The sequence below is a fragment of the Drosophila rhopaloa genome, unplaced genomic scaffold (genome assembly GCF_018152115.1).
Source record: "Drosophila rhopaloa isolate 14029-0021.01 unplaced genomic scaffold, ASM1815211v1 contig_115, whole genome shotgun sequence".
Classification (NCBI taxonomy): Eukaryota; Metazoa; Arthropoda; class Insecta; order Diptera; family Drosophilidae; genus Drosophila; species Drosophila rhopaloa.
Genome location: NW_025334990.1, coordinates 13,119,413 through 13,143,473, shown reverse-complemented (window position 1 = coordinate 13,143,473; position 24,061 = coordinate 13,119,413). Strand labels below are relative to the sequence as shown.

At 46.2% G+C, this 24,061-nt stretch overlaps 4 protein-coding genes across 10 annotated transcripts; 2 read left to right on the top strand and 2 right to left on the bottom strand.

The window, feature by feature from the left end:
- Positions 1-584: 584 nt before the first annotated feature.
- On the top strand, positions 585-2,917 carry LOC108040900 (membrane-bound alkaline phosphatase). Its single transcript, XM_017118565.2, has 3 exons — positions 585-705; positions 1,281-2,437; positions 2,506-2,917. The coding sequence occupies exons 1-3, from the start codon at positions 636-638 to the stop codon at positions 2,824-2,826; spliced, it is 1,548 nt and encodes a 515-aa protein (XP_016974054.1). The 5' UTR covers positions 585-635; the 3' UTR covers positions 2,827-2,917.
- A 2,808-nt stretch (positions 2,918-5,725) lies between these two features.
- Positions 5,726-18,313, bottom strand: LOC108040819 (CCR4-NOT transcription complex subunit 1). 6 transcript variants are annotated; one of them, XM_017118444.2, is made up of 11 exons: positions 18,110-18,312; positions 17,533-18,048; positions 15,943-16,149; positions 15,354-15,881; positions 14,835-15,297; positions 13,552-14,769; positions 12,667-13,449; positions 9,848-12,465; positions 8,589-9,760; positions 8,167-8,526; positions 5,726-7,691 (listed from the first exon to the last, which is right to left on the bottom strand). In XM_017118444.2, the coding sequence occupies exons 2-11, from the start codon at positions 17,635-17,637 to the stop codon at positions 7,583-7,585; spliced, it is 7,563 nt and encodes a 2,520-aa protein (XP_016973933.1). In that variant the 5' UTR covers positions 17,638-18,048; positions 18,110-18,312; the 3' UTR covers positions 5,726-7,582. The 6 variants fall into 6 exon arrangements, 5 of the variants coding, with proteins under 5 accessions (XP_016973933.1, XP_016973936.1, XP_016973934.1 ...); XM_017118447.2 differs by having other exon boundaries at positions 17,533-17,922; XR_006417791.1 differs by lacking the exon at positions 5,726-7,691 and adding exons at positions 7,743-7,775; positions 7,835-7,978 and having other exon boundaries at positions 17,533-18,313.
- Positions 18,314-18,922: 609 nt separating this feature from the next.
- Positions 18,923-21,204, top strand: LOC108040821 (5'-nucleotidase domain-containing protein 3). Of its 2 annotated transcripts, none has more exons than XM_017118452.2 (7): positions 18,923-19,218; positions 19,393-19,796; positions 19,867-20,162; positions 20,229-20,415; positions 20,475-20,615; positions 20,674-20,825; positions 20,893-21,202. In XM_017118452.2, the coding sequence occupies exons 2-7, from the start codon at positions 19,548-19,550 to the stop codon at positions 21,095-21,097; spliced, it is 1,230 nt and encodes a 409-aa protein (XP_016973941.1). In that variant the 5' UTR covers positions 18,923-19,218; positions 19,393-19,547; the 3' UTR covers positions 21,098-21,202. The 2 variants fall into 2 exon arrangements, with proteins under 2 accessions (XP_016973941.1, XP_016973940.1); XM_017118451.2 differs by having other exon boundaries at positions 18,924-19,267; positions 20,893-21,204.
- Positions 21,162-23,846, bottom strand: LOC108040820 (SET and MYND domain-containing protein 4). The gene is made up of 4 exons (XM_017118450.2): positions 23,162-23,846; positions 22,082-23,102; positions 21,537-21,858; positions 21,162-21,479 (listed from the first exon to the last, which is right to left on the bottom strand). The coding sequence occupies exons 1-4, from the start codon at positions 23,803-23,805 to the stop codon at positions 21,211-21,213; spliced, it is 2,256 nt and encodes a 751-aa protein (XP_016973939.2). The 5' UTR covers positions 23,806-23,846; the 3' UTR covers positions 21,162-21,210.
- Positions 23,847-24,061: the final 215 nt, after the last annotated feature.

The window sequence follows — 24,061 nt, the reverse complement described above, 5'->3', positions numbered from 1 at the left end:
AATGGCAGTACCAATAAATATGTATTTCCAATTCAGTTTCTTGGTTGTTCTTTAAATTAGTTTGTGGTTTTAACCTAGCCCAAAAGTATGCAACCTAGGCAAACATAAAAGAAAAGTTATGCATTGCAAGTCAATTGTTTGATTTTGCGGAGGTCAAGGGTTCAAATGTAGTGATTAAAGGTTTGCTGGCAAAACGACGATTTTTCATATGAAACCATAAAATCGCCCATATCGAACAAACCCACTGCTTCAATAAAAGTATAAAAGTTAAGAAAAGTTTAGTGAAAATAGGATTTCCCAGCTTCTAATCGGTTACACAGGTCGTATACGTAATCAGTTATGACCGGAGATTCAATGGCAAATAAAGTTTTGTGGCCAAGGCACGTGAGCATGGTTTGGCATTGTATTTTGGTCCGTTCTACGACTTCGGTTAATCAATTCTTGGCCACCCATAAATGATGATTTGATTCAACCGTCTAGATTAGTCTTCTTTGGCCTGCCCTGATTAGATTTACTCCGATACTGCGCGATAGCTCCGAAACGATGGCCAATTCCCTGGTCTGGTCAGTCGATTTAGTCTTCAACCAAGGTCTGACCTCCACACAAGTCGCTTGGGTAACCAGGATTAGCTGAAAATGGCCAAGCGATTCATTCTATTGCTCTTCGTCGCCGTCTGGCTGAGCGGAAGTGCAAATGGACAGAGAGGTAAAGTGTCCTGATCGTGATTAGAAGTTCAAAGTTATAGTAATTTGGTTAAATGCCAATGCTTCAAAAAAATGTTTTTTTAAATTTCAAATGATCGAAATAACTATCACTTTTTAAATAAATCTCTTTGAAGTAATAAATGGATTCTAAAATATAAATTTAATAAAAATGGAATCGGTCCCAAATATTAAATATTTTTCATAGCGCCTTACTAATAGATCGGTGGTCATATAAATTCTATAACGAGTTGATTTGTGATAAAATTCTTCGAAATGGTTGCTTATCTCTAAGTGCGTGTATTTCAATCAATTAATCCCAATCATATATTAGAAAAGCCCTGAGCTCAATGTGATTAAGTTCCTTAAGTTTTTTTTTTAATTGGTAAGAGTACTACTGATATGATAGAAAACTAGTGAGCTTAAAGGGATTTATTAGGGAGAGATTTATATTTCTTAGAATTTGTGTTATATTTTTCAATAACCAATATGTGTATTAATTAATATAGTTAGGATACCTTGGTTTAACTTCCATAAAATAGCCGCCTTAAAACCCCCTCCATTTTCTCCATTTTGCAGATCACCCACGTGGCCGTTCTTTCGATGCCGCAGCGCATCCCATCAAGCATCCGGAGGAGCAGCAGAGCCAGTACTGGGTGGACAAGGCTCAGGCCAAGTTGCTGTCCAAACTGGCCGAAACACAGGCGGCGCACACGAACAAGGCCAAGAACGTGATCATGTTCCTGGGCGACGGCATGTCCGTTCACACGGTCACGGCCACCAGGAATCTGTTGGGCGACAGTGCGGAGCAGGTGTTCTTCGAGGGATTCCCCTACACGGGACTGTCCAAGACGTACTGTGTGAACCGGCAGGTGGCCGATTCCGCCTGCACGGCCACCGCCTATTTGGGCGGTGTGAAGGGCAACTACGGAACCATTGGCGTGAACGCCAATGTGCCCAGGTACAGTTGTGATGGCGACTCAAAGGTGGAGGATCAGGTGCTCAGCATTGCCCAGTGGGCACAGGCGGCGGGCAAGGATGCAGGACTCGTGACCACCGCTCGGGTGACCCACGCCTCGCCAGCTGGCGTTTATGCCCACACCGCAGATCGCAATTGGGAGAACGACTGGGAGGTGGCCAACAGGGGCTGTGATCCCGAACAGACCATCGACATTGCCCGCCAGCTGGTGGAGCAGCCTGTGGGTCAGCAGCTCAAGGTGATCCTCGGTGGAGGTCGCCAGAACTTCATCAACACCACGGTCAACGATGAGGAGGGATATGCCGGTCTGCGCACCGATGGTCGTCACCTAATCCGCGACTGGTTGGATCAGAAAAAGGAGGCCAATGTCTCCGCTAACTACGTTTGGAGTCGCAAGGGTCTCAGTCTGGTGGATCTGGAGAATACCGACTATCTCCTAGGTCTCTTTGCCAATTCCCACCTGCCCTACAATGGAGATCGGGACAGGAAACGCAGTCAGTTGGCGGATCCTTCGCTGACTGAGCTCACCGAGGCTGCGATTAAGGTTCTGAGTCGCAACAAGGAGGGATTCTTCCTGTTTGTCGAGGGTGCTAGGATCGATATGGCACATCATGATACCTTCGCCAGGAGATCTCTGGAGGACACCGCCGAGTTTGCGAACGCCGTTCAGAAAGCCCGCGAATTAACCTCCGAGGATGACACTCTGATCGTGGTTACCGCCGATCATTCTCATGTGATGTCCATCAATGGTTATCCTGTAAGTATTTCGGGGACTTTCCATTTTACTAGTGAGGTTTATGACTCGGAATCTCTTTTATCTGCTAGTTCCGTGACCAGGAGATCACTGGATTGGCCCAGCTGGCCGATGACAACCTGCCCTATACGATTTTGTCGTATGCCAATGGACCTGGTTATTACTCTGCTTACAATCGTGCTGAGGGACGGGCCCTGCTGAAGGAAAAGTTGGTGGCGGACTCGGACTATCGGTATCCCACGTTGGTGCCTTTGGATTCGGAATCCCATGGAGGCGACGATGTGGCGGTGTATGCCTCGGGACCCTATGCGCAGTATTTCAGTGGGAACTACGAGCAGAGCAACATTCCGGCTCTGATGAGTCGGGCAGCTGGCATCGGTCCCTATGCCTAGGATACATCTTTCTTTCTTAGTACATGTACATACATACATACGTATATCACCTCCTGGCTGAGATAACCCAATTAAAATGCATCATAGCTAACGGGGCGAATCGAATTCCTTCTAATTGAACTGGCAAGCTGCGCAATTTCCTGCGAAGCAGTGGAACTGTTGCTCCTCGATAAATGCCACCTGACGGCAAATTCAATTAACTACCAATGGCAACTGGCGTCTGACAACCTGCAGGCAGCCCCAATCAGTCAGTTGCAATCACTCTCGGACCGGGCCAATTGCCCAGGTGGTTGGTTACTGGCCAAGTGGAGCAAAAATCGTGGCCAGAATCAACGGACAGCTGTTTCGTGCACAATCATAAATCCGGGCGAATATGGCAAATGACAGGGATCCGTCGGGGAACACTGGTTTTCTGAGTGGAAGGAGTCCATGAATATATGAATGAGCTCCAGTTGTCAAACCGCCCCATAAAAAACCAAATGCATACAGGGTGGAATTTCCATGACAGCGAATTTTCAGCAGCTCATCTTCAAGCAAAATCACTGCACCACTGCACAAATTCCTCCTGGATATTATTTTTCAATACTTTTTTTACTTTCACTACGTTTATGCGTACGCTATATTGGTAATAATTACCTATTTGGAATATTTCAACATAAATTAAAATTACTGAATTTTAAAAAACATAATAACTAATTAAAATATGGGAATAGACTAATTGTTAGCTCAGAATACTATTTTAAGCAAGATTTCTAGAAATTTGTAAATTGTGATTACTATGGTTCAAAATTATTTGCTGTGACAATAGTTTTTAAAACATAAGAGATTTTGGTTTAGTGACTAAAGTTTAGTCACAGTGGCATGTATTTCTCAATTGAAAGTTGAATTGATTTTTAGCTTGAGCTTTTCTATAAGTAATATTTTTCGTATTCCAGACTGCTGAGCTTATAGATACAATTTCTATTTATTTTCGAATTTCTGAAAGTATTTCCAAATAAGTTCCAATTGCCAATAGGACCTCCCATAAACGAAGCTTGTAACCTCCGTCTGAATGATTGAATTATGTTTTCCATTTAGTGTCAACATGTGATGATTGACGATTCCCGAGGGCCAAAAGGAATATTCGTTAACGGGTTGGGTTCCATTTCCGTTTTCACTTGGTCTGTGCCAGATTTTTATTTTCGTTATTTTCGGGCAATTTCCGCTACAATTTCTGTTTAACGAGAGCTTCAGTTTGCTCAGTTTCGATTTGTGCGGCCAAGAGAGGGCCTAGTTTCGCCTGGACAGGGCTTAATCACAAGGTTCTGGTTTCGTCCAAAGAGGCGGTGCAACGGGCCTAGAGAAACTAAAAACTGGGTCATCAAGAGTGTGGGCAAAAGGGGGACATCCAAAGAAATGCAGCTGCGGTCTGGTTCTTGTTTTTTCCACCGACTGGATGGGGATACTACCAATTATGTATATCAGTATCTGTATCTGCAGGGCCAAAAGAAGAAGAAACATCGAGGAGAAAACTGGGGAACAAAAACTAATGGCAGCATACACAAAATGTGCTCGCAACTAATGGTGCTGCTTCATAGCTGACTCAGCCAAGAAGCTTGCCGCAAAGATACAAAGATATACAATACAGATACGCGCACTCACAGATAGAAAAACACGTGACTGTGTTGGAACGAAGGCGACAGCGACTCGACTGGAAAGCTTTTTAACGAAACTCCAATGCCATCTCTTTCGCACGGCAGCGCGCGCGCGCACATCTAAGCCGATTCAAATGGCCATGTAGAGCCAGAGCCACAAAGCTGCAGCGCCGCGCTTTTTTGTATCTTTCGGATACGTTGGGACGCGGATTGGGGGTCGGGAACGGGGCCACATAATGTACGGCCAGGCCAGGCCAGTAGGGGAATTTTTTGCTTTTGCGCAGCGACGTCGGCAGAGCGCTAAGTGTGCCACATTCTGTTTCCAAGCGCTCACACAGATACGCCACACACACACACAAGTCGCGTTGGGCATTTTTTCTACTCTACACTATGCACTCATAAAAAAATTAGACCTACATTTCAGAGACTTGCCGTTCAAATCGTATTTTTTTCTTAACATCTTTGTCAACGAAGTTTTTTTTATATAAATATAGATATTTTACTCAGCTACAAATTTAGTCAGTTAGTAAAAAAGGAGATGATGTCTCCCCATAAAAAAGTTTATTTTTAATAAGGTGACCCCCCTTCTCTCACTAAAAAACTATTTCAATTTCTAAAATTCAAATTTTCATAAATTAATTTTGTTCAATGCTTACTTATAATTATAAATTATTTCCAAAATCCATTTCAAATTTATAAATATAAAGCAGTTTATTTAAATATATAAACTTTATTTTTGTGGTTTTAAAACAGTCTACTTGTAATTAAAATGATATTCATTGTGCGCCTATCTTAAAGACACGAGTGCGGCCAAATATTAAAATTGTAAGTTTCAAATTTTGTACAAGTGCACCACTACACAATCGTCGTTTATCAGCCTTATGACAAATTCATGTGAATTGGCAACGAAAACACGCGGTGGCGGGGGCACTGCGATGACTGCAGCATTTCAATTAATGCTGAATTCGTGTCGCACAATAGATAGATACACCCGTACATTTCGGTTTTCCAAGCCTGTAACCGCTCTCTCCGCATTTATCGACATTTGTGTTTACTTAACCCAAATGCGCCCCACCAAACGAACCCAGGGGGCGGTGGGTTATGTAAGCCTGGGTGCGGAAATGGGCTACATATATACGGGGTACCATATATATGGGGCCTTTGCTCCAATGAAACGAGCTTTTTTAAGTGTTAACCCACACACACGGGTCCCAGATACACATTATGGCCATAAGGGAGGAGGAAAAGTATCTCAAACGCAGGGCTTTTTAAAATTTTGCCATTTATACATTTAATATTTGTTTTGTATACATATTAATTTTTATATATATATTGTTCTCTTAATGGATAGTGTTACTTATTTCGATTGTAATGGATTATTATTTATCAATGTAGATTTGTTGTGGTTTCTTGTGTCGCAGCTTTCGTTTATGAATGTATATATTGTGTCGGTCGATCGGTGAACGCATGTCTGTACATACATCATATACATCACTTGTTAGCCATTGCAAACGGAATTAGTCTATAAATGAGTTGGGCCTTTGGCTAGAAAGCTAGCCCTTCCTTCCTTCCTCTACTCTCTTCTCCACTCCTCGCTTTCTACATGAGCACTTTTGCTCGGCTTCAGGCTTCAATTCAGTTTAATTCAAAATACATTTTGACTTGCGTAAATACAGTGAATGTTCATTTGCGGTAGAGACTACAAACTAATAGAGTTGCTGCAGTAAGTGCTTGAGTGTCGAGTGGGAGTGGTTGTGGGATAGGGGCTAATAACACGTACATAACTCGCAAATTGCCTAACGTAGGATAATGAATTTAGAATCGATCTCGCTCCGCTGCCCTTCCACTTCCACTCGCTGCGCGGCAATCAAACTCGATTTACATTACGTATTTATATTTAGAAATACATATTTTATATAATTATATAAAGATCTATATAGATAATGGCTCCGAATCTGTGCCACGCTCTTTCTATATCTCTCTGATTCTAACAGCGTTTATCTTTACATGGAGGATCGATTATACGTTTAACAAGCTAGAGGTGTTCAATGTATTTCCATTTCAGTTAATAATCAGTTCATAAAAAGTATGTAGGTAAAAAACAAAACGTAGCGCTTACATTGCGTATAAGAAGATCAAACATTGGTTGGTTCTGGTTACTGTTACAGTGGCTGCTGTTGTTGTGCGGGAACATTTTAAAAGTTAACGTATACGAGTAGACTAACTGAGGGACTCTTAGAGGCTACGAATTTGCAAATGATACATCATTGAGTTGGCTGGGAGGTAAGAGCTACTTTGACAACTCGAATAATTATTGACTTGAGGATCTTTCAAACATTCAGCTTCTGTTCTCTTCAATTCACGTCTATAAATATCGCTATCAGCGGGGTTGAGAGTAGGTTTACTAGGTCTCTGCTTCCTGGTTATTCGCTCCTTCAATATGTGTACACAAATTTCATATGTGGCCGTTGTTGCTGCTACGTCTTTTGAATCTTCTCTTTGATCTAAATGTTGTTCTTTGCTGGATGTGTAGCAACAACAATCTACATATTTACATCGCATTTGTTAGTTTTTTCGCATTTTCATCGTACATTTTGCAATTTTTTTGTAGAAAATATTTTTCCTTTTTCGATTTTCATTTTTTTTTCTTGTTTTGTTTTGTTTTTTTCTTTTCTTTTTTATCTGTTTGATTGATTTCTTTACACAGTATCTGTCATCAACAGTTTAACGTCTTCATCTACCATTTATAATACAACTCAATTAAAAATTTGTAACATTCCCCGGCGAAAGGGGAGGCATTTAAAATGTTATCGTTTCCGTTCGTTTAAATACAAGTCGAATTTCGGTTTCTAGCACTGCAGTTGGCCTGGCCTGCTGTTGCTCTATTCTTATTGTTGCGGTTGCTTGTTGTTTTGTAAATGTTTGTGTCTGCTGTTGCTGATTTCACTGTCTCCTTAAAACGATTCACTAAGAGCTAAACACAGTAATGGTTAGTAGAATTCAATGAATGCAGTGCTGTGCTGTGTTTTTTTTTTGGGGTGGTGTGCCTGCCCAGGCAGCTACTGCCTGCGTCTGGGTCTCGCGCAGACCTCCAGACAGAAGCGTCGGACGGTGGCGTTTTCTCAGTTGATGTTGGCCACCTCCTGGCCCTCGCCATCAACGACGGGCATGTTTAGTTGCTGGGTGACGTTCGATTTGGCCAGACAGGAGCGGGCCACCGATTCGAAGAGCCTGCGAAGAATACCAAGAACACATTGCCATATTAATATCAACTCTTTTTGCTTCGGGGAAAGCATCCAAGGTGCGACTTGCTTACTAAAAAGTTATATTTTCATAGATTAATGCTAAATTGTAAAAAATAGGAGGTTACAAACGAATATAAAGAAAGGTTAACATGCAAAATGAGTGGGATGGTTGCTTCGCTTTGAGGCCTGAACTTGCTCTCTTGCTACGATGCACACTGAATGCCATTTAAATGCTCAAACCGCTTAACTACAATTAGACATTCACCGAAATATCTGAAAACAAAAGGGGTGGTAAAATGTGAGTTAGGTGAGATAGTGGGTTAAAGATTGACAAAGCGAGATCATCTAATGCGTTGCAAATCTACTACAAACTACATCTGTTATCTAATTTGCAAGAATTCGGTATAAATTCATCTGATCGAATGAAATTCTGAAAAGAGCCATCTTTCAGGCAAACGTACTTGGTAATCTCCGGCGCGCAGTGCACAAAGTCATGGTCCCAGAACTTGTAGATTGGATTCTTAATCAGCTCAATGAACGTGATGAGCAATCCCCACGGATGCGGGCGGTTAACGATCAATCGTTCCAGAAGGACGCGTGTGATCTGCTCCTGAATGGCCTCCGAGTTGGCCTCGGCGAACAGATGCAGCACTGCACAACTAAAGTAGTGCGTGTGGCTATTGGGATAGCGCAGCTGGTTGGCAATCGCATTCAGGAACAGATAGCGCCCCTCCGTATCCAAATCGACAGCCAGGTTCTGGAAGATGTCCATGTGAGCGCTGTGTGCAATGTTGGAGGTGTTGGGCACAAAGTTCTTGTTTCTGCAAACAGTAATCTTAATTAGCAAAAATGTTCGATGTATATAAAACTTCCTAACACCCACCTAATCAGCGCGATCGCCTGAGTTCCCACATACATGACCAGAGCATTCATCAGCGTCATGTTATAACGCGTACCTGGCTCGCTAGTCACCTGCAAGTGACCACGCAACTCCGAGAGGAAAGTAACCGGCGCCCGAGCCTTGAGGTACGAGTCCAGATCCTTTTTGAAGTTCGGCGGCTGGATGTTCATAATATAGCTGCTATGCACCTTGGGTGCATTGCTACTGTCCGACAGCATGTCAACCTTCAAGTTGGGCGTGAAGGGATCGGGCAGGCGCATGTTGCGTGGAAACGCCGACAGGATGATGTTACGCATCTGGACGCAGTTAGGGGGAATGGTGTCGCAGAACCCAAAGTGATAATCGCACAGGAACTCGGGGAAGTCGTGCAGAAGGACAAGTAAAACACGCAAGGTGCCCTTATACAAGAGTTGAACTGGTTTACCGAGCTCTGTGTTGCGCAGGAAGGGCGCAAGATATTTGAAGAGATCCTGCAGCAGTTGCGCATAAAGCGGCCAGCCCTTCTGGCCGGGAATCTGGACGAGAATGCGGCCCAAGAACACGCGGTGCGAGATGAGCTCCAGCCAAGCGAAGCAGAAGCCAGGAGCAATGGTGGGGTTCAGAAGGTGATAGGTGTAGGCGAAGGCCGACACAATGCTGTGCATCAGCGTTTCAAGGATCACGTCGGCCGAGCAGAGCTCCATGAAGAGCATCATGAAGAAGCGGTGGTATCCCACCTGCTGGAAGCTAACGCCGCGCATCTCGTGGTCCTTAAGCAGCGTGCCCAATACAATGCCCAAAACCTTGTTCAGCAGGTTGATCTTGGTCGTCGGATTGCCTGCTTCACCCGAATGCCGCACCAGCATCGCGATTAGGTGCACGAACGCATCGATCCACTGAAATATCTTGTTCTTCGCTTGGTTAATTGGCAGGCTAGGCTCGGCGAACATTCTGTACACTACATCCGTGCAAATGTGCGTGGCCTGGCGGAAGAAGCGTGTGATCAAGTCGTCTGTCTTCAGGATTCCATATGTGTTCATCTTCTGGACAAATGCGCCGAAGTTGCGAGCATCGCGCGTAGATTGCGGGTTTTGTTGTGTGTACAAGGCAACCCAATCCTTAAGCAGAAACTCGGTCTTCTCTTGCAGTCCTGGCGGATCATCCGTATCGCATGACTAAAGAAAGAAAAGAGGGATTGTGTTATTAAAATCAATCACGCAGCTAAACAAAGTCACTCAATAAAATATTATATTCGTCCTTACCCTCACGTGATGCATGCCGGAGTGAATGTAGTGGGAGGCTCCGGCCAAATAACGCTCGCTGGCGTTGAACGGACTGTAGTCGTTGCTCGAGTTGAAATTTCCGCTCCACAGAGTATCAATGGCATTCACGATGCATTCGGGATACCGATGACGATGCTGGGTAAGCCTACCCAGCAGCTCCACAGTGGCCATGAATTCATTGTCCGACACAATGTTAATCGCTCGGTCGTCCATGATGAGGCGCTCTATCAGTGCGATACCAAACGAGATGGCCACATAGTTGTTGCCGTTGTCCATGCAATCCCGCAGCATTCCATCAAACTGATTGAGGTTTACAAAGTGTGAGGTAATCAGCGCACGAGCGGCCTCCACATTGTATCGCACCTCCTCGCGGATGTCGAAGAAACACTTGGTCACTGCTCGCTCTGTGTTTGGAGCACCAAAGCTGTTGTGAAGCAGAGCGATGATACGCAGGTGGACATTTTGGTAAAGCTTCATCTGCTCAATGTTCTCGTGCATATTAACCAATCCCTCGGTTAAACCCTCGACTGCGCGGGTCAACAGATTAAAAGCCGACTCCTGGTCACGCTGGCGACGCGTCGACATCAAGGCGTTGAGGAGCATGTGCATCTTGCTAGCCTGAACCTGCAGCGACGGCACACCAATTGCCGTGTTCATGAAGGCTTCCATCTTGCTGGCCAGTTCTGCGTATACCAAGCTGCTCTCATCGTTGGCAAACACATTTGGCTGCGACAAATCCTGTGGTTTCGGCACAAACAGGGCAATATCACGATCACTCATCTGCTGGAAACCAGGTATGCTTCTTGCGAACTCCGAGTACACAGCATAGAGTGTAGCTGGAGCAGGGCCCACCTTGATGCGCACAGCTTCTGGAAGACGCTCCTGTTGGTAGCTGAGGATCTGGGCGTCCACAAAGCGGTTGCCCTCTTCACGGGCGATTTTTCGGGTTTCGAAATCGGTGCTCAGGCGCCTATCAATCTCCGCAGCTGCCTTCTCAGCCGATGTTTTCTGGATGAAGGCGCATACCAGCTCCACATTCTCGCTGGCCAACTGCATGGCGGCAGCTTGGATTTCACCCATAGTTGGCATTCCGTTCAGAGCCGATATCAAAGCCTTGTGCAGGTTCTGGCTAATGGCGCGTGCAATCTCATCCTTTCCGGTGATCATGGCCATGCCGGCGGCCAGGTTGCGTACCATCTGATGGGCGGCGGTGCGCATGCGGTTCTCGTCAGCATCTAGTGCAAAATCCTTACGGATAATCTGCTCGGTGGTCGCGCAGGCGATGCGAATGCTTCGGTCCACGATGGGCTGTAGCCAGTCGGTAATGGTCCGCTCCACTGCGTTGATCACGATGTGTTTGATTCCGGGATTGGCGTGCAGGAATGGTATGTTGGGGGGCAGCACCAAGTGCTGAGCAATAAGCTGAAAGTTGCTCACGTTCACGTCCACATAAGAGTAGCGTGGCTCTGGCGGTGGTAGTGCTACCTGGCTGGGATCGGTTGGCAGATTGGGCGAAGATACCGATCCGGGAGTGCTGTTAGCTCCACCGGCTCCCATCATCATAGCTGCTGCATTTTGGGCGTCCACATCCGTTGAAGGTGGCGGTGGAGGAGCTTGTTGTTGCTGTTGTTGTTGCTGCTGCTGCTGTTGTTGTTGCTGTTGCTGCTGTTGTTGTTGCTGCTGCTGCGGAGGCGGCGGCGGTTGTGCTGGGGATTGCTGTTCTCGTGGCAGAGAAGGCGCAGGCGCAACTGGCTCCATTTGTTTGGGCTTCGGTTGTGACATCTGCTGTTCAATCAGAAGAGCTCGACTCGGATCCTTCAGGTAGATTACTGGTCGCAACTTGGCCAGTTCCAGATTAAGTGTTTTACACAGAACCTCGATTTCAAACTTGAGGTTCAGCTTGAGGTCCGGTTCTTGATGAAGCTCGCCGAGCACGTACATGATGCCCATTGTCCAGGGATTGGGCGAGCGGAAAATGCGTGACTTGGCGGATGACTCAAGGATCTTGGCCACGAAGGGCACCACAAAAAGCAATTCCTGCTGTCCCTTATGATAAGCTTCGGCCAGCAGGGATTTCAGATCCAGATCTAACTGCAGGATGGGACGATTGCGGCCTAGGGTCATCATGCCCAACCAGTGACCGAGGTTCTTCAGAAGACTGCGATCAGAGAAGTTGATAACTCCCTTATCGGAGCGCAGTAGCACCTTGATATTGCGCAGCGTCTCTTTGGTCACGAATCGATTTATCTCGCCGTTTTTGAGGGCATCCAGGAAGTTGTAATAGAGCGTGTGGAAGTTAAACTCCATTGAGGCGCGTTTGAGGACCAAATACTGCGCTAGCCATGGCCAATACTCCTTTGTCATAATCTCTTTGATCTCATCACACTTTTGCGGTATGTTTAACTGACTCAGGTTGTTGAAAATAAAGGCAGTTTTGTCCTGTACAGGTTCGGGCGGAACCGTCACCTTCTCCTCCTGGTTGGCCACCAACAGAGTGTCGATATTTGTGGCATTGGCGATGGACTTCATCCTCGTGGCATGCGACACCGCAGCGCTTGATTTGGGTCCCGAACCGGGGGTGGCAAGGGGCATGTTACCTGTGGAAAATTGTGTAACGTTATTCTCTGGCAAAGATCTCTGAAAGACTGCTTTTTTTCAGTCAGCGGGCAATTGTGTATTATTTACTTGCTTGCATTCTTGTTAAGAAATTACGTATTTTAACTTAAAAAATGATGAATAACTCGTTTGTTTATCTAACTTGTGACCCAAATACCAAACTGTATAAGTAACGTGCTTACCTAGCATGGAGTTGGACCTGTAGAGCGGCTCGGTTGGCGGTCCGGTGGAAATTGCAGACGGAATCGTATTACTGAGACCAATCAGCTTTTGCGGCGGCGGCTCCTGGCCGTGCATTCCGTATTCCACATACTGGATAAGATGCGGCGGGAAGTCCGAGAAGTGGGGAATGGAGCGAATATGCTCGCAGTATTTGTTGTAGGTGTGCAATCGGGTCCTGAATCTGTCCAGTGCCGTCACACCGAAATAGTAAAGCTTAGAGCCATCAGGTTTGCGAAGCGCGTCCAGGACACAGCGAAGGGAAAGGCCCAGTGCCACAAAGGTGGGCACCAGGTTGCGGTCGATGATGCCACCAAAAAGCTGCGCTGTGATCTGTAGCTCCTTCTCCGGATATTGACAGAAGAAACGATACTCTTCGAAAAGATTGCGCAACATACACAGAAAGACCTCCTGTTCGCGCCGGTTGCTTGATTCCTTGAAGCGCTGCAGAATGTCCAGCACTTCGTCGATCGACAGCGTTGGATTTGGCTGGTGGTTGTAGATGCGCTGGAAATAAGAGTTGACCTCGTCTTCCACTTCCTTGGATACAGGTATCTGCAGGTCGGCCATCACAGGATTGGTTGGATTAGGGGCCGTTTGAGTAGGCGTGGGGGTCTGCTGTTGCGGACCACCCGGCAGCATGCGGCCGAGATTCCCGACATTGGGTGGCGGCGGAGCCTGAGGCATCCCCATGGGGTTCAGTGGATAGGGACTGGCTCCCGGAGTCATCAAACGTGATGGCGAGGCTGTAAAGGTAACAAAGTGTTAATATAAGTTAATTATATTGAAAAGATTCTGAACTTTTAGCCATCGAATGGATAATGTTGCTCTTGGACTCTTATACTTACTCAGCATGTTTCCAAAGTTAAAAGCTCCGTTCGGGCCACTCAGGTTGAGGCCGGCCAGGTTGTTGGACATATTTGTCAGCGGATCCATTCCGGGGCCAAACATCTGCGCATTGAGGTTTCCAGAGAAGGATGCCTGTGGCGGCGGAGGAGCGATCCCGCCAGGCAGATCCATCACACGATGCCCGCGCAGAATGTTCGGAGGTGGCGGCGGAACCAATCCCGGCTGCTGCTGTTGGGCACGCGCCTTGTTCGCCATGATAGCCACGTTCGCGGTCATCTGCATAATCATTTCGACCATCTCTGGCACCATGCAGTTATTGATGCACGTTTGCAGACAGTTGATCATCGTGGTAACCGTCTCGGGCAAAAGCTGAGCCTGTTTGGGAGGCAACTGATCCTCGGGCACTTTAGCGTTTACCACCTGCGGGCAGCGACGCAACAGCACCTTGATCATTGCCTGCATGAAGGGCTCCCCATGGTCGCGAATCTTATCGGTGAGCCACTTCTCAAGCTTCAGGTACTCACGCCGAGAGGCAAGGCAAGCCAGGTCGATAATGAACAAAAAGGAGCGGGCGTTAAGCAGCGCTGACAGCGCCTTCAGGTCCTGAGCTAAGTCAAGAATGCGCGACAGCTTCACCTGGTCAAACTCACTGCCTCGCAGATACCACTCGGACATGGCATTCATGATATTGGGGCGCAGTTGGAAGTTGGTCGAGCTCCAGGCGCTGGCCAAGATAACGTTCGAGTTTGGATGGTTTCCCAGGAACGTTGGTATCAGTTGGTTAAACAGATCTTGCCGCAGCGGCGTTAGAGGTGGACTTATGTGCAGTAAGGCCAGAAATAGCACATCGGGACAATTCTGCGCGGGGAACTTAAAAAGCTCATGGACCTGCGTATAGTATCCCTTGTCCGCAATTGACAGCAACACCTCTACCAGGTGAAGCGACTTCCAGGCCGAGATCTCCTTGTTGTCCGCATCTGGGGCCGTCTTTAGCACGTCCAACGCTGGCTGGCTGAATACAAAGTCGGCGAAGGAAAAGAGATCCGGGTTCTTCAGCATTGTCGTAACAAGCGACAGCTGACCCTCCGTGTTTGCCCAGTGACGGTAAATGCATTCTGGATGTGGGAATATGTTGGAGCCAGTGGCCAGCCGTAGAATGGTCAGCAATAGGTCCAAGCCAATGCGATCCTTTAACACGAACTCGGGGTGGTCGAGTTCTGAAAGATAAAGAGAATCAATTAATTAATGGTGACTCAAATTGTTGGGATCTAGGAAAAATTACCCATGCACACTTCCTTCCAGTTGAGCTGTGGCACCACTTCCTTGAGGGCCTGCACAAATACATCTGGCTTCCATGTTTGCGTGCCATCCGTCGTCTCCTTCTTGTCCTTCTTATCACCGGACGAGTTACCGTCGCTCCCATCGTTGTTGTTGCTGCTGCCCGAGCTTTGTTGCTGCGGAGTGCTTTGTGCCTGCGAGGATCCGCTGCTATTGCTGCCAGCACCCTGCCCTTGACCAGGCCAGAAGTTCGCCGGCGTCGGTAGGTTCACATTACAATCGAGCAAAGACGAGTGCCGACGGCACATGAGTCCCACGATCTTGGCGACATCTTTGGATTGGAGCTCAGCGCGTTCTCGTTCGCGGGAACACAAATGATTCTTGCACTCTTCAACGCTCGATGTAAATTCATAACCGATTTCAAGGATTAGATTAATCCAGGATGTGTCCATAATATTATTTTTGCCCTGCAACAGTAAATTAAATTAGCAAATTGCCAGCTTCGTACAATTGTTATGCGCACCTGGTTGGTGAATATTATCTCGCTTAAATGGTCATAGATATCCTCGATTCCCACCTCGTTTAGAGCATCTGCCTCGGAACTGGAGCTGTTGCTACTGGCCGTTGCTTCGGCCTCCGCATCCGTTTCGCTGGCACCTGCTCCCGCAATCGTCGCCGTCGTCGAGCCGTACAGAAACGGCGCTAGAACCAGCGGCACCGCCTGGCGCGGAAACTCCTCGCGAAGCTTGATCAAAAACTCCACCTCCAACTGAGGTTTCACGTAATCACTTAGGAAGCACAGCAAATACTGAAGCAGATCAAAGGAGATCTCCTGGAGACCGCTGCTCGCCGGACTGCTGTTGTTTTTGCCCAAATAGGAGTCTATCAATTCACTGAGGCTGACTTTCAAGTTGTTCCCGGCTGACTGTCTCAGTTCCTGGTGTGAAGAGTGGGTCACGGCCAAGGCAAATATGCACTCGCAGAGCTTGTTGATACCAGTCAGTCGTGAGACCTGGCCCACGAGATCCGCTACCGCAGCAGGCTTTAATGTCTGAATAGAAAAGATTTACAATAAGTTATCAAAACTCTGTAAAAGATTAGAGGAAACAAACCTTCTGGTTACTGGCGAAGTACTGGTCGAAGGCGTAGCAGATGTTGGACACAAACGATGAGCTCTGCAGCTGGCGCTGCAACTGGGCGCCCAGGAGCTTCGCCTGCAGCTGGGCGGTAACAGAAGGCGCTGGATCGCTGAAGTTGATCACGGAGAACAGGTGACGCAGACTGCTGCGATCCGCTTCCAGGCCGTGCTCTTTGACGAACTGCAAGAGTTTGGAGATGCTATCAGTGTCAGAGAGAAGCATTGGACTGGTCCTGGTGACCAGCATAAGTGCCCTGGCAGCGGCTGCCCGCGACCTAGGACACATATCAGTGGATTGTGGGCGATGGTCGTTTTAAACAATTCCACGGATTGTGCGGTACCCGGTTTTTTTTTTTATACGATTTTCATCGCAAACTTTGAAATTTTGAGAGGTTTTGTTCTGTGCTTGTGTCAATCTTTGACTGCCCTAGTTGGAAGTGTGTTTTTGGTTCCAGGGGCGGATCTGGAGTACACTTTTAGGGGGAAAGTTATTGAGGAATGAAATTCATTTGAATTTAAAACCATTGCTTGGTTTAGTTTCAAATTAAAATGTATCGATAGTCGATTTTTTATGAAAAAAAACTTTTTTTCTTTATGGAAATTAACTAACTTACTTTATACAACAACTATTGGCTTTTAGGCAGATGATGGGGAAATATGGAAAACTTATTGGCAAATATAACCCGCAGAATTGGGCTTAACTCGCACATAGTATTTGTTATGATACTACGTTCAATAAGAATACTTTTGAGGGGGTCGGCCAGGTATCCCCCACTTTCGATCCACCTATGTGCGAATACGGGATCCGGAGTTCGGAGTCCGGACTCAAGGCCTCTCTCCTCGCGCGGGAGCGAGACAACAGCTGTGACCCCGCCGTCGCAGCTGCTCCACAACAAATTACACTTGCTCTCTTGCTCGCACCCGCTGGCGAAACGTTACATAGGAGAGGAGAGCAAAGGAGAGAGCATGACGGTGCGAGAAAGGAAGGGGGTCACAGGAAAAAGTGCGACATATTGCAACTTTGCAAAAGAAAGCGGCCGCAATTAATATTCCCATGGAATAAATCCAATAAACTTACTATTTAAATTAATTTTTTTCCACCAGCACTAAGGAGAAAGAAGTTTTGGGCCGAAAAGCCCTTCGCTTGGCTTGGGCTTCCCAACTCGGTTTTCGCAGCCCAATTTCGCACTGCTCCGCTGCGAATTTAACACTGCCGATCTAGCCAATAACACGGGCGTGGCTAAGCGCACCCAATTAGCCTAGCTTTACACATTCTAAACCACTTTTAGCTTAAACAAATCGGTCACAAAACGCGCAACGCCGTGCAGAGAAATTTTTTCAGCTGCCCTTACCCAAAAACTGTAATGGCGTCGGCAAAAATGCACGAGCGAGTGAAATGGCAATAGTGTTCGGGGCCAGTCGTGAGTGCAAACAATTGGCAACTCTGGCTGGCCAGGTGCGATATGTTTACGGTTTTCCAACACTACCCCTGTCACCTTGTAGTTGTTATTGTTGACAAAAACGAAATGTTCATGAATTTACTGGGGCAAAAACTCCAACTCACCTGCTTTATTTGTTCGCTGCTCTCATTAAAATTTCGCTTGTTCACGTGCTTGACCAGATTGCGTATGTGCGTTAGCGGTGTCTTCAGTTGGCTCTCTACGTTCATAATTCTACGTATCAGTTGTCAATTCCTGAGCGGATGTTTCTTGTTGTTGTTTTTGGGGGCCAGAATTTTTCGAGCACACACGTTTACAGAGTGCAATGGTATTGGAGATTAGAGATATTTGACGTATTCTCTGTTGCTTCTTCTTCTTGGCGCTTTTCTTTTCATCTACGGCGTAATTGTTTTTGTCTCTGTCTTATTTTTTTGTTCTTTTTTTGGGTCTGTGGATTCATTGGCCGCGGCCCCCGTGGAAAGGGGCCATCAGCAGCTCTACATCGCAGGCGGCATCTATTTTTGCATAAATCAAACAAACAATGAGCTCGTGTTCATAGGCCAGGTGAAATCGTTTTGTCTTTGTCCTCGGCCGAATAGATATATTGCAATAGCTCACGTAATGAAATAATATGAATCAATCTGCACGTACAGCGAAAACAGAAATGAAAAAATACTACTACTACCACACACACGCACGCACACAAAGGCAAAGGGGGAAAATTATAGTTGCTCCTCCTCGCGCTCTTTCCCCCACTTCCGTCCGGTTTTATTGCGGTTTATATCGCTTGTTTCGTTTGCTGGAGAAATCACTTCAGATTTTTAAAAAATATAATTGCCGAAAGTGTTTTTAACACCCAGGTTCGGTGTTCGAAATAACAAAAACGCCTTATGCGAAATCCCTAACGCGTAAAATGCAACACATTTCGGTATTTTCTTAATAGTTAAAAAAATACCAGAGTCGTTGTAGTAGGGTTGCCAAAATGTGCGAGCTTATCTACGAATAATAACGGTTATTTCGATATTTCTTAATTTAAATTTAAAATAATACTCTAAATGTGAAAATGTTATACAATTTTGAATATTTGTGGCAAAAGAAATATATTTAAAAATTATTTATAAGTTCAGCAGCAAAATAATAAAAATATGAATCAGGAATCCGTTCATTTCATTTGGTGTCATTTAATTATATATATGATATTTTCATGTTTAATATTTTTACTAATCCTGATTTTTAATGTAATACGTTCGACATATATAATTATTATATATTTGGATTACAAACAAATTTTAGATAAATACAATTTTCACTGATTGTAAATGTGTTTGCTCTAAGTAAACTTGTGTTCAGTTAATTTAAGAAAAGCTAGTTTTCTTTATGGTCTAGCTAAGTGGCAAAGAGTACCAATTAAAAGATGTTATAAATAAAACTAGAAAGATAATTTTTCCCCCATGACCATATTATTGAATACTTAGAACCGCGCGTAGGTATTTTTTGGGGGGCTTCTACCTGGTCACACCCCACCCCATCCAGTTGCATCCACCCACTCCGCCCCCACTTGGTGTACATAACAAACGGGCTTAATTGGCAATTGACCAGCGAGTTAAATGTGCGCGGCAGGCAGTCCCATATTCAGTGCGCTCCTCCGGCAGAATGTGTTCCTGCGAGGCGGTGGTGTCCTCCGGAACTGGGTCTCCATCCTGTCCCCGTCCCCTTGCAAACCGAACTCTCGATCCGAATCCCGCGCTTTCTCGTCGGACGCTGGGGCTTCCGCTCCAGCTGTTCCCGCACAGATCTCGCACCCAAAAACAGTGAGTGATTTCCAAAAGCTTCACGAAGCCACCAAAAAGAAGTTCCAATGTAAGCCTCAACCAGTCGCAGGCATATGCATATGCGTAGTATGTGCACGATCTATAAATACCCATCCGCAGAGTGGTCCCATTAGTAACACCCCCGTTTCCCCCAAATCACTTGACATTTTGCAGCCAAGAAGCTGCCCTCGGATGTACACCCCGATGCGGTGTTCGCCTGTAATGAGCTGGATCTCAGCGAGGTGCAGGTCTACGGATTCGACTATGACTATACCCTGGCCTGCTATAAGCCGATCCTGGAGGACCTACTGTACAATCTGGCCAGAGAGATGCTGGTGAAGAGGTTTCGCTACCCGGAGGACATCCTTGACCTGGAGTACGAGCCCAACTTTGCGGTGCGGGGCCTGCACTATGACGTTGAGAAGGGACTCCTCGTGAAGCTGGACAGCTTCCTGCAGCTGCAGTTGGGCTCCGTCTACAGAGGACGCACCAAAGTGGAGGCGGAGGAGGTGCTGAAACTCTACCACAACCGCCTGCTGCCCATAGCCTACGTGGAGGGGCCCAATAATAGCTATAGGGTTCGTATCTTATCACCTGGCTTAGATTCGAGTTTTGCAATCAGTGATTTACGATCTATTTCCCGAACAGCACAACACCAACTCCAAAATGGTGCAACTGGCTGATTTATTTTCCGTACCTGAAATGTGCCTGCTGTGCAATGTGATCGAATACTTTGAGCGCAATCGCATCGATTATAATCCGGAGATTGTTTTCCATGACACAAGGACCGCCATGGGCTCCTGCCATCCCATAATGCACGGCAAGGTTATGCTGAACACCGAAAAGTACATAGAACGCAACCCGAAGCTAGTCAAGTTCCTTGAGAAGCTGCAGCAGGCGGGCAAGAATCTCTTTCTGGTCACAAATAGTCCCTATTCGTTTGTGTAAGGCACTAGTTTTCCTTTTCCCATTCATTAGATCTTTACAAATAGTATTATCTGTATTTTTAGCAACTGCGGCATGTCCTGGCTGGTGGGCTCCAATTGGCGTGATTTCTTCGATGTGGTCATTGTGCAGGCACGCAAACCCAAGTTCTTTACGGATGAATCTCGCCCTATTAGGCTGTTCGATGAGCGAACCAAGTCGCATCTGTGGGATCGAGTCTTCAAGCTGGAAAAGGGCAAAATCTACTACGAGGTAAGGGTTTCTATTCAAAATTACCATAGCCTCGGCTGTAATTTCAGAATTCTTCATAGGGTTCGGTAAGACAGCTTCAAGAACTCAAGGGCTGGCGCGGTCATTCCGTGCTCTATTTTGGCGATCATCCGTACAGTGATCTCGCAGATGTTACTCTGAAGCACAGTTGGCGAACGGGAGCCATCATCAGTGAGCTAGCGGTGGGTAATTATTGGCCTACGATTATTGGATTGTTTTAGAAATTTCCCTATTTTATAGCATGAAATTCAAACCCTCAATCGGGAGGACTTCAAGATGAGTGCCAACTGGCTGCAGATGCTGACGCAGCTCATCGAGGAAACCCAGGACGATGAGAGCGAGGCAGCCCAGATTTGCCTAAGGGAGTGGATGGAAGAGCGGGATCAGTTGCGGTATGTTGAGTGACTCTACTTAAATATAATATAGTAAAAAACTCATTAATTATCCAACCTACAACAGCAACAAGACAAAGAACGTGTTCAACGAGCAGTTTGGCAGTGTTTTTCGCACTTATCACAACCCCACGTACTTCTCGAGACGCCTCTTCCGCTTTGCCGACATCTATACCAGCGACATAACCAACCTGCTCAAGTTCTCTACCACCCACACCTTCTACCCCCGACGGGGCGTTATGCCCCACGAATATGCCTCCCACTTCATCTAGAGGAAGTGGAAACGAACGCCCGTTACCAAGCTCAGATTAGTTGTAATGAAACAAAAAGTGCCAGTGTTGATTGCTTGTAGCTCGAAACTAGTGAATTTACTGCGTGTATATCGTTATTTACATTGTTGCTCAATAAAGTCGTTGTAATAGTTCAAAAAAACCTCGCGATGCTCGCTGGCCAGATATTCCAGCTTACCTTTTAACTGCAGATGTTCCTTTTTGCTGCTTTGGCATTTTTTCAGGGCAATGAGATCCCAGAGATACGTCATCTGGGTGATGTACTCCATGGAGGTATCGCCACACTGAGCAGCAGTGCCGTCAAGCTGTTTCCGGATAATTCTCGCCAGGTTTTCGTACTCCACCTCATCCAGTAATGTCCCTTCTGTAAGGAAATACATCATTAAAGTCTTGAAAACTCGAGAGGCAATCAATTATATACCGTCTATTTCCACAAAGCAGACTGTAATCAGTTCTTCAGCCAGATTTCTTTTGAGACTGTGGTGATCCACAAGCCATTTGTCTAGATCATCGAAGGCTTTAAAAAGCGCATGCCTTTGTGAGGAGTCCGCAAAGCTCTCGATAAGGTCAAGGAACTCATTGTACCATGGGAACTCTTGGCGCTCTTTGCAAACAGTGCAAATAATAGGGTTGTCTGCATTGGACGGCAGCCACCAGCTGAGGTTATTCCGTTGAATCTCGACGTCTGGCAGAAATTTCTGCCGACAGTTGGTTTTTTCGCAGCGATACCGATGGAAAGAAAGCTGGTAATAAACGGAAATAATTAAATGTTGTTGAGTCTAGATTTTATGCAATATGCCTGGATTCTATCACATTAAAAATCAAGGAATTCAAAAGAAAAAGCTATGATACACATTTTGTAGACTATAAGTTAGAGATTGTTTTGTGCTATTTTTAGAAAATTTGTATATTAACAAAATTCTTTTTTTGAACTGCACTTTCATAACAAACTCATTAAATACTCACATAATCTTGATCGGGATCAGTTCGAGTACACTTGTCGCAGTTACACTGGAATTTATAGACCTCTTTTAAGGGCTCGGATCGCTGAAGCTTTAAGCTGTTTCTGTAATCCCTGGTATAACAATTGAAAATCTCCTCGCCCGCTAAGATGTCCTTCGCAGCGTAATTTACCACAGAGCAGCCGTCGAACTTGGTTCGAATAGAGGGAGCGCAGGCATGGTTGCACAGGCTCAAGTATGGAAGATTGATGGCCGTGATCAGTTCCGAATGGGCAAGATTGTGCAGTTGACCGATCTTCAGGTGGCGAGGCTTCTGCCACATATCCGGCTGCAGCAGGGCGAACTCGTTTGGCTCCAAGCCAACTGGTAGCAAGGCATCGCCCACATGACCGTTGGACAACAGCTGGCCGGCAGATCGGAGAATCAGTGCTGAAGTAATCAGTTGCCATTCCTGCGTGCTGGCTGACGCGGAGCGGAACTGATCGAAAAACATAGTGTGCTCTTTAAGGTAAAATTGAAGCAGGTTGGCACAGAGGATGTGGTAGACTAGCTCCGCTTGAGAGGCCTGTTCCAAATGGCTGACCATGCGCAGGCTTTGCAAAAACTCTGGAGCTGTTTCCCCCGTGTCCGATGTCTTCGCCAGATTAATGATTTTATCCCAAATTTCCTGGGCACTGGTACTGTCCTGCAGTTGGGGCATCATTTGGGGCATGTAAGCCAATACCAAACGCAAGGCCAAATGAGAAACGCCCAGCAGTTTGAGAAGATCCCTTTGGTAGGCAGCGCACTCGTATTTGTGGATGGCTGAGTGGGCCTGCCGACATTTCCTGGAGCAGTAGACAACCCGCTGATGGCACTTGCAGCAGGGAATGGGCGCACTCATTAAGCTGGCGGCACACTGCTGGCAAATTAGCCGCTGTTCCAGGGGAACAAAGCAGGAGGCTCGCTCGGAGAAGATGATCTTGCCTTGGTTTATTGTCTCCTTTGCCACCATATAGCGCCCACGTTGGCCAGGATCTGTAGTGCTGATAAAAATTGACGGTAAAAAATTTGGAGTGGTGAGTATCAAAATAACTAAACCCACATTTCTTCTAAAACTCTGCTATCGTCTCCCTTTTGTGTCTCCTGACCCTTAGGTTGGTTTTTAAGTAGCTGCAGTTTTTCCTTCAGGTCCTCTAGCTGCAGCAGAAAAGTTTCGTTCAGTTGCTGCTGTTCCAGACAACTCAGATGCTCTTCCAAGGACTCAATCTTCTGCAGCTTCCAGGCGCAGTGTGCCTGTCGCATGATAACTTTGTGTCGCAGTCTCTCCGGATAGCCACACTCAAGCGCATTGGCGCAGTCGTCGTAGGCTTCCCTGAAGAACCCGTACTCCTGCAGGGCCATTCCTCGGTTGGCGAAAGCCAGGGCCAACTCGTCTTTAGCATCCTCCGCCTCGAAAACAGCTCCCGTATACAGCCTGCACGCTTTCAGCACCCGCTCCGAATCATGCGATCCTCTGAACATGTTGTTTCCCTCCTCGCGCAAATTCCGCGATGTCTCTGCACATTTTTCCCGGTCATGCGGCTGCTCCAAATCCTCCAGCAGTTTGACTGTCAGCTGCTGGAATCTCTGAAGCTTTTCCGCCGGCAAAGAGTCCAGTGACTTGAAGGTTTCGTACTCATCCCTGAATCCTCCATCCAAAACTATAAATTCGTCCTGCTGAGAGAAAACTCTGGCGAGACGATCCATTTTTGCCGGCTATCCAAATTGTTTACACCAATTTAAAAACGTAGTTGGTAATTTTTAGGGCATTTCGACTTCGGTAGAAGCGCGAAATAGGACAATCGGCTATCCTTTTCAAACATTTTATCATTCTCTCTTTAGAATTATTCAACACACTCATTTGAAGAAAAAAACTGAAATCTGATTTTATTAAAACCTACTATTTATTGATAATCCTAATTAAATAAATCTTCTGGTAGGCTGTCTAGCCTCTCAAATATCG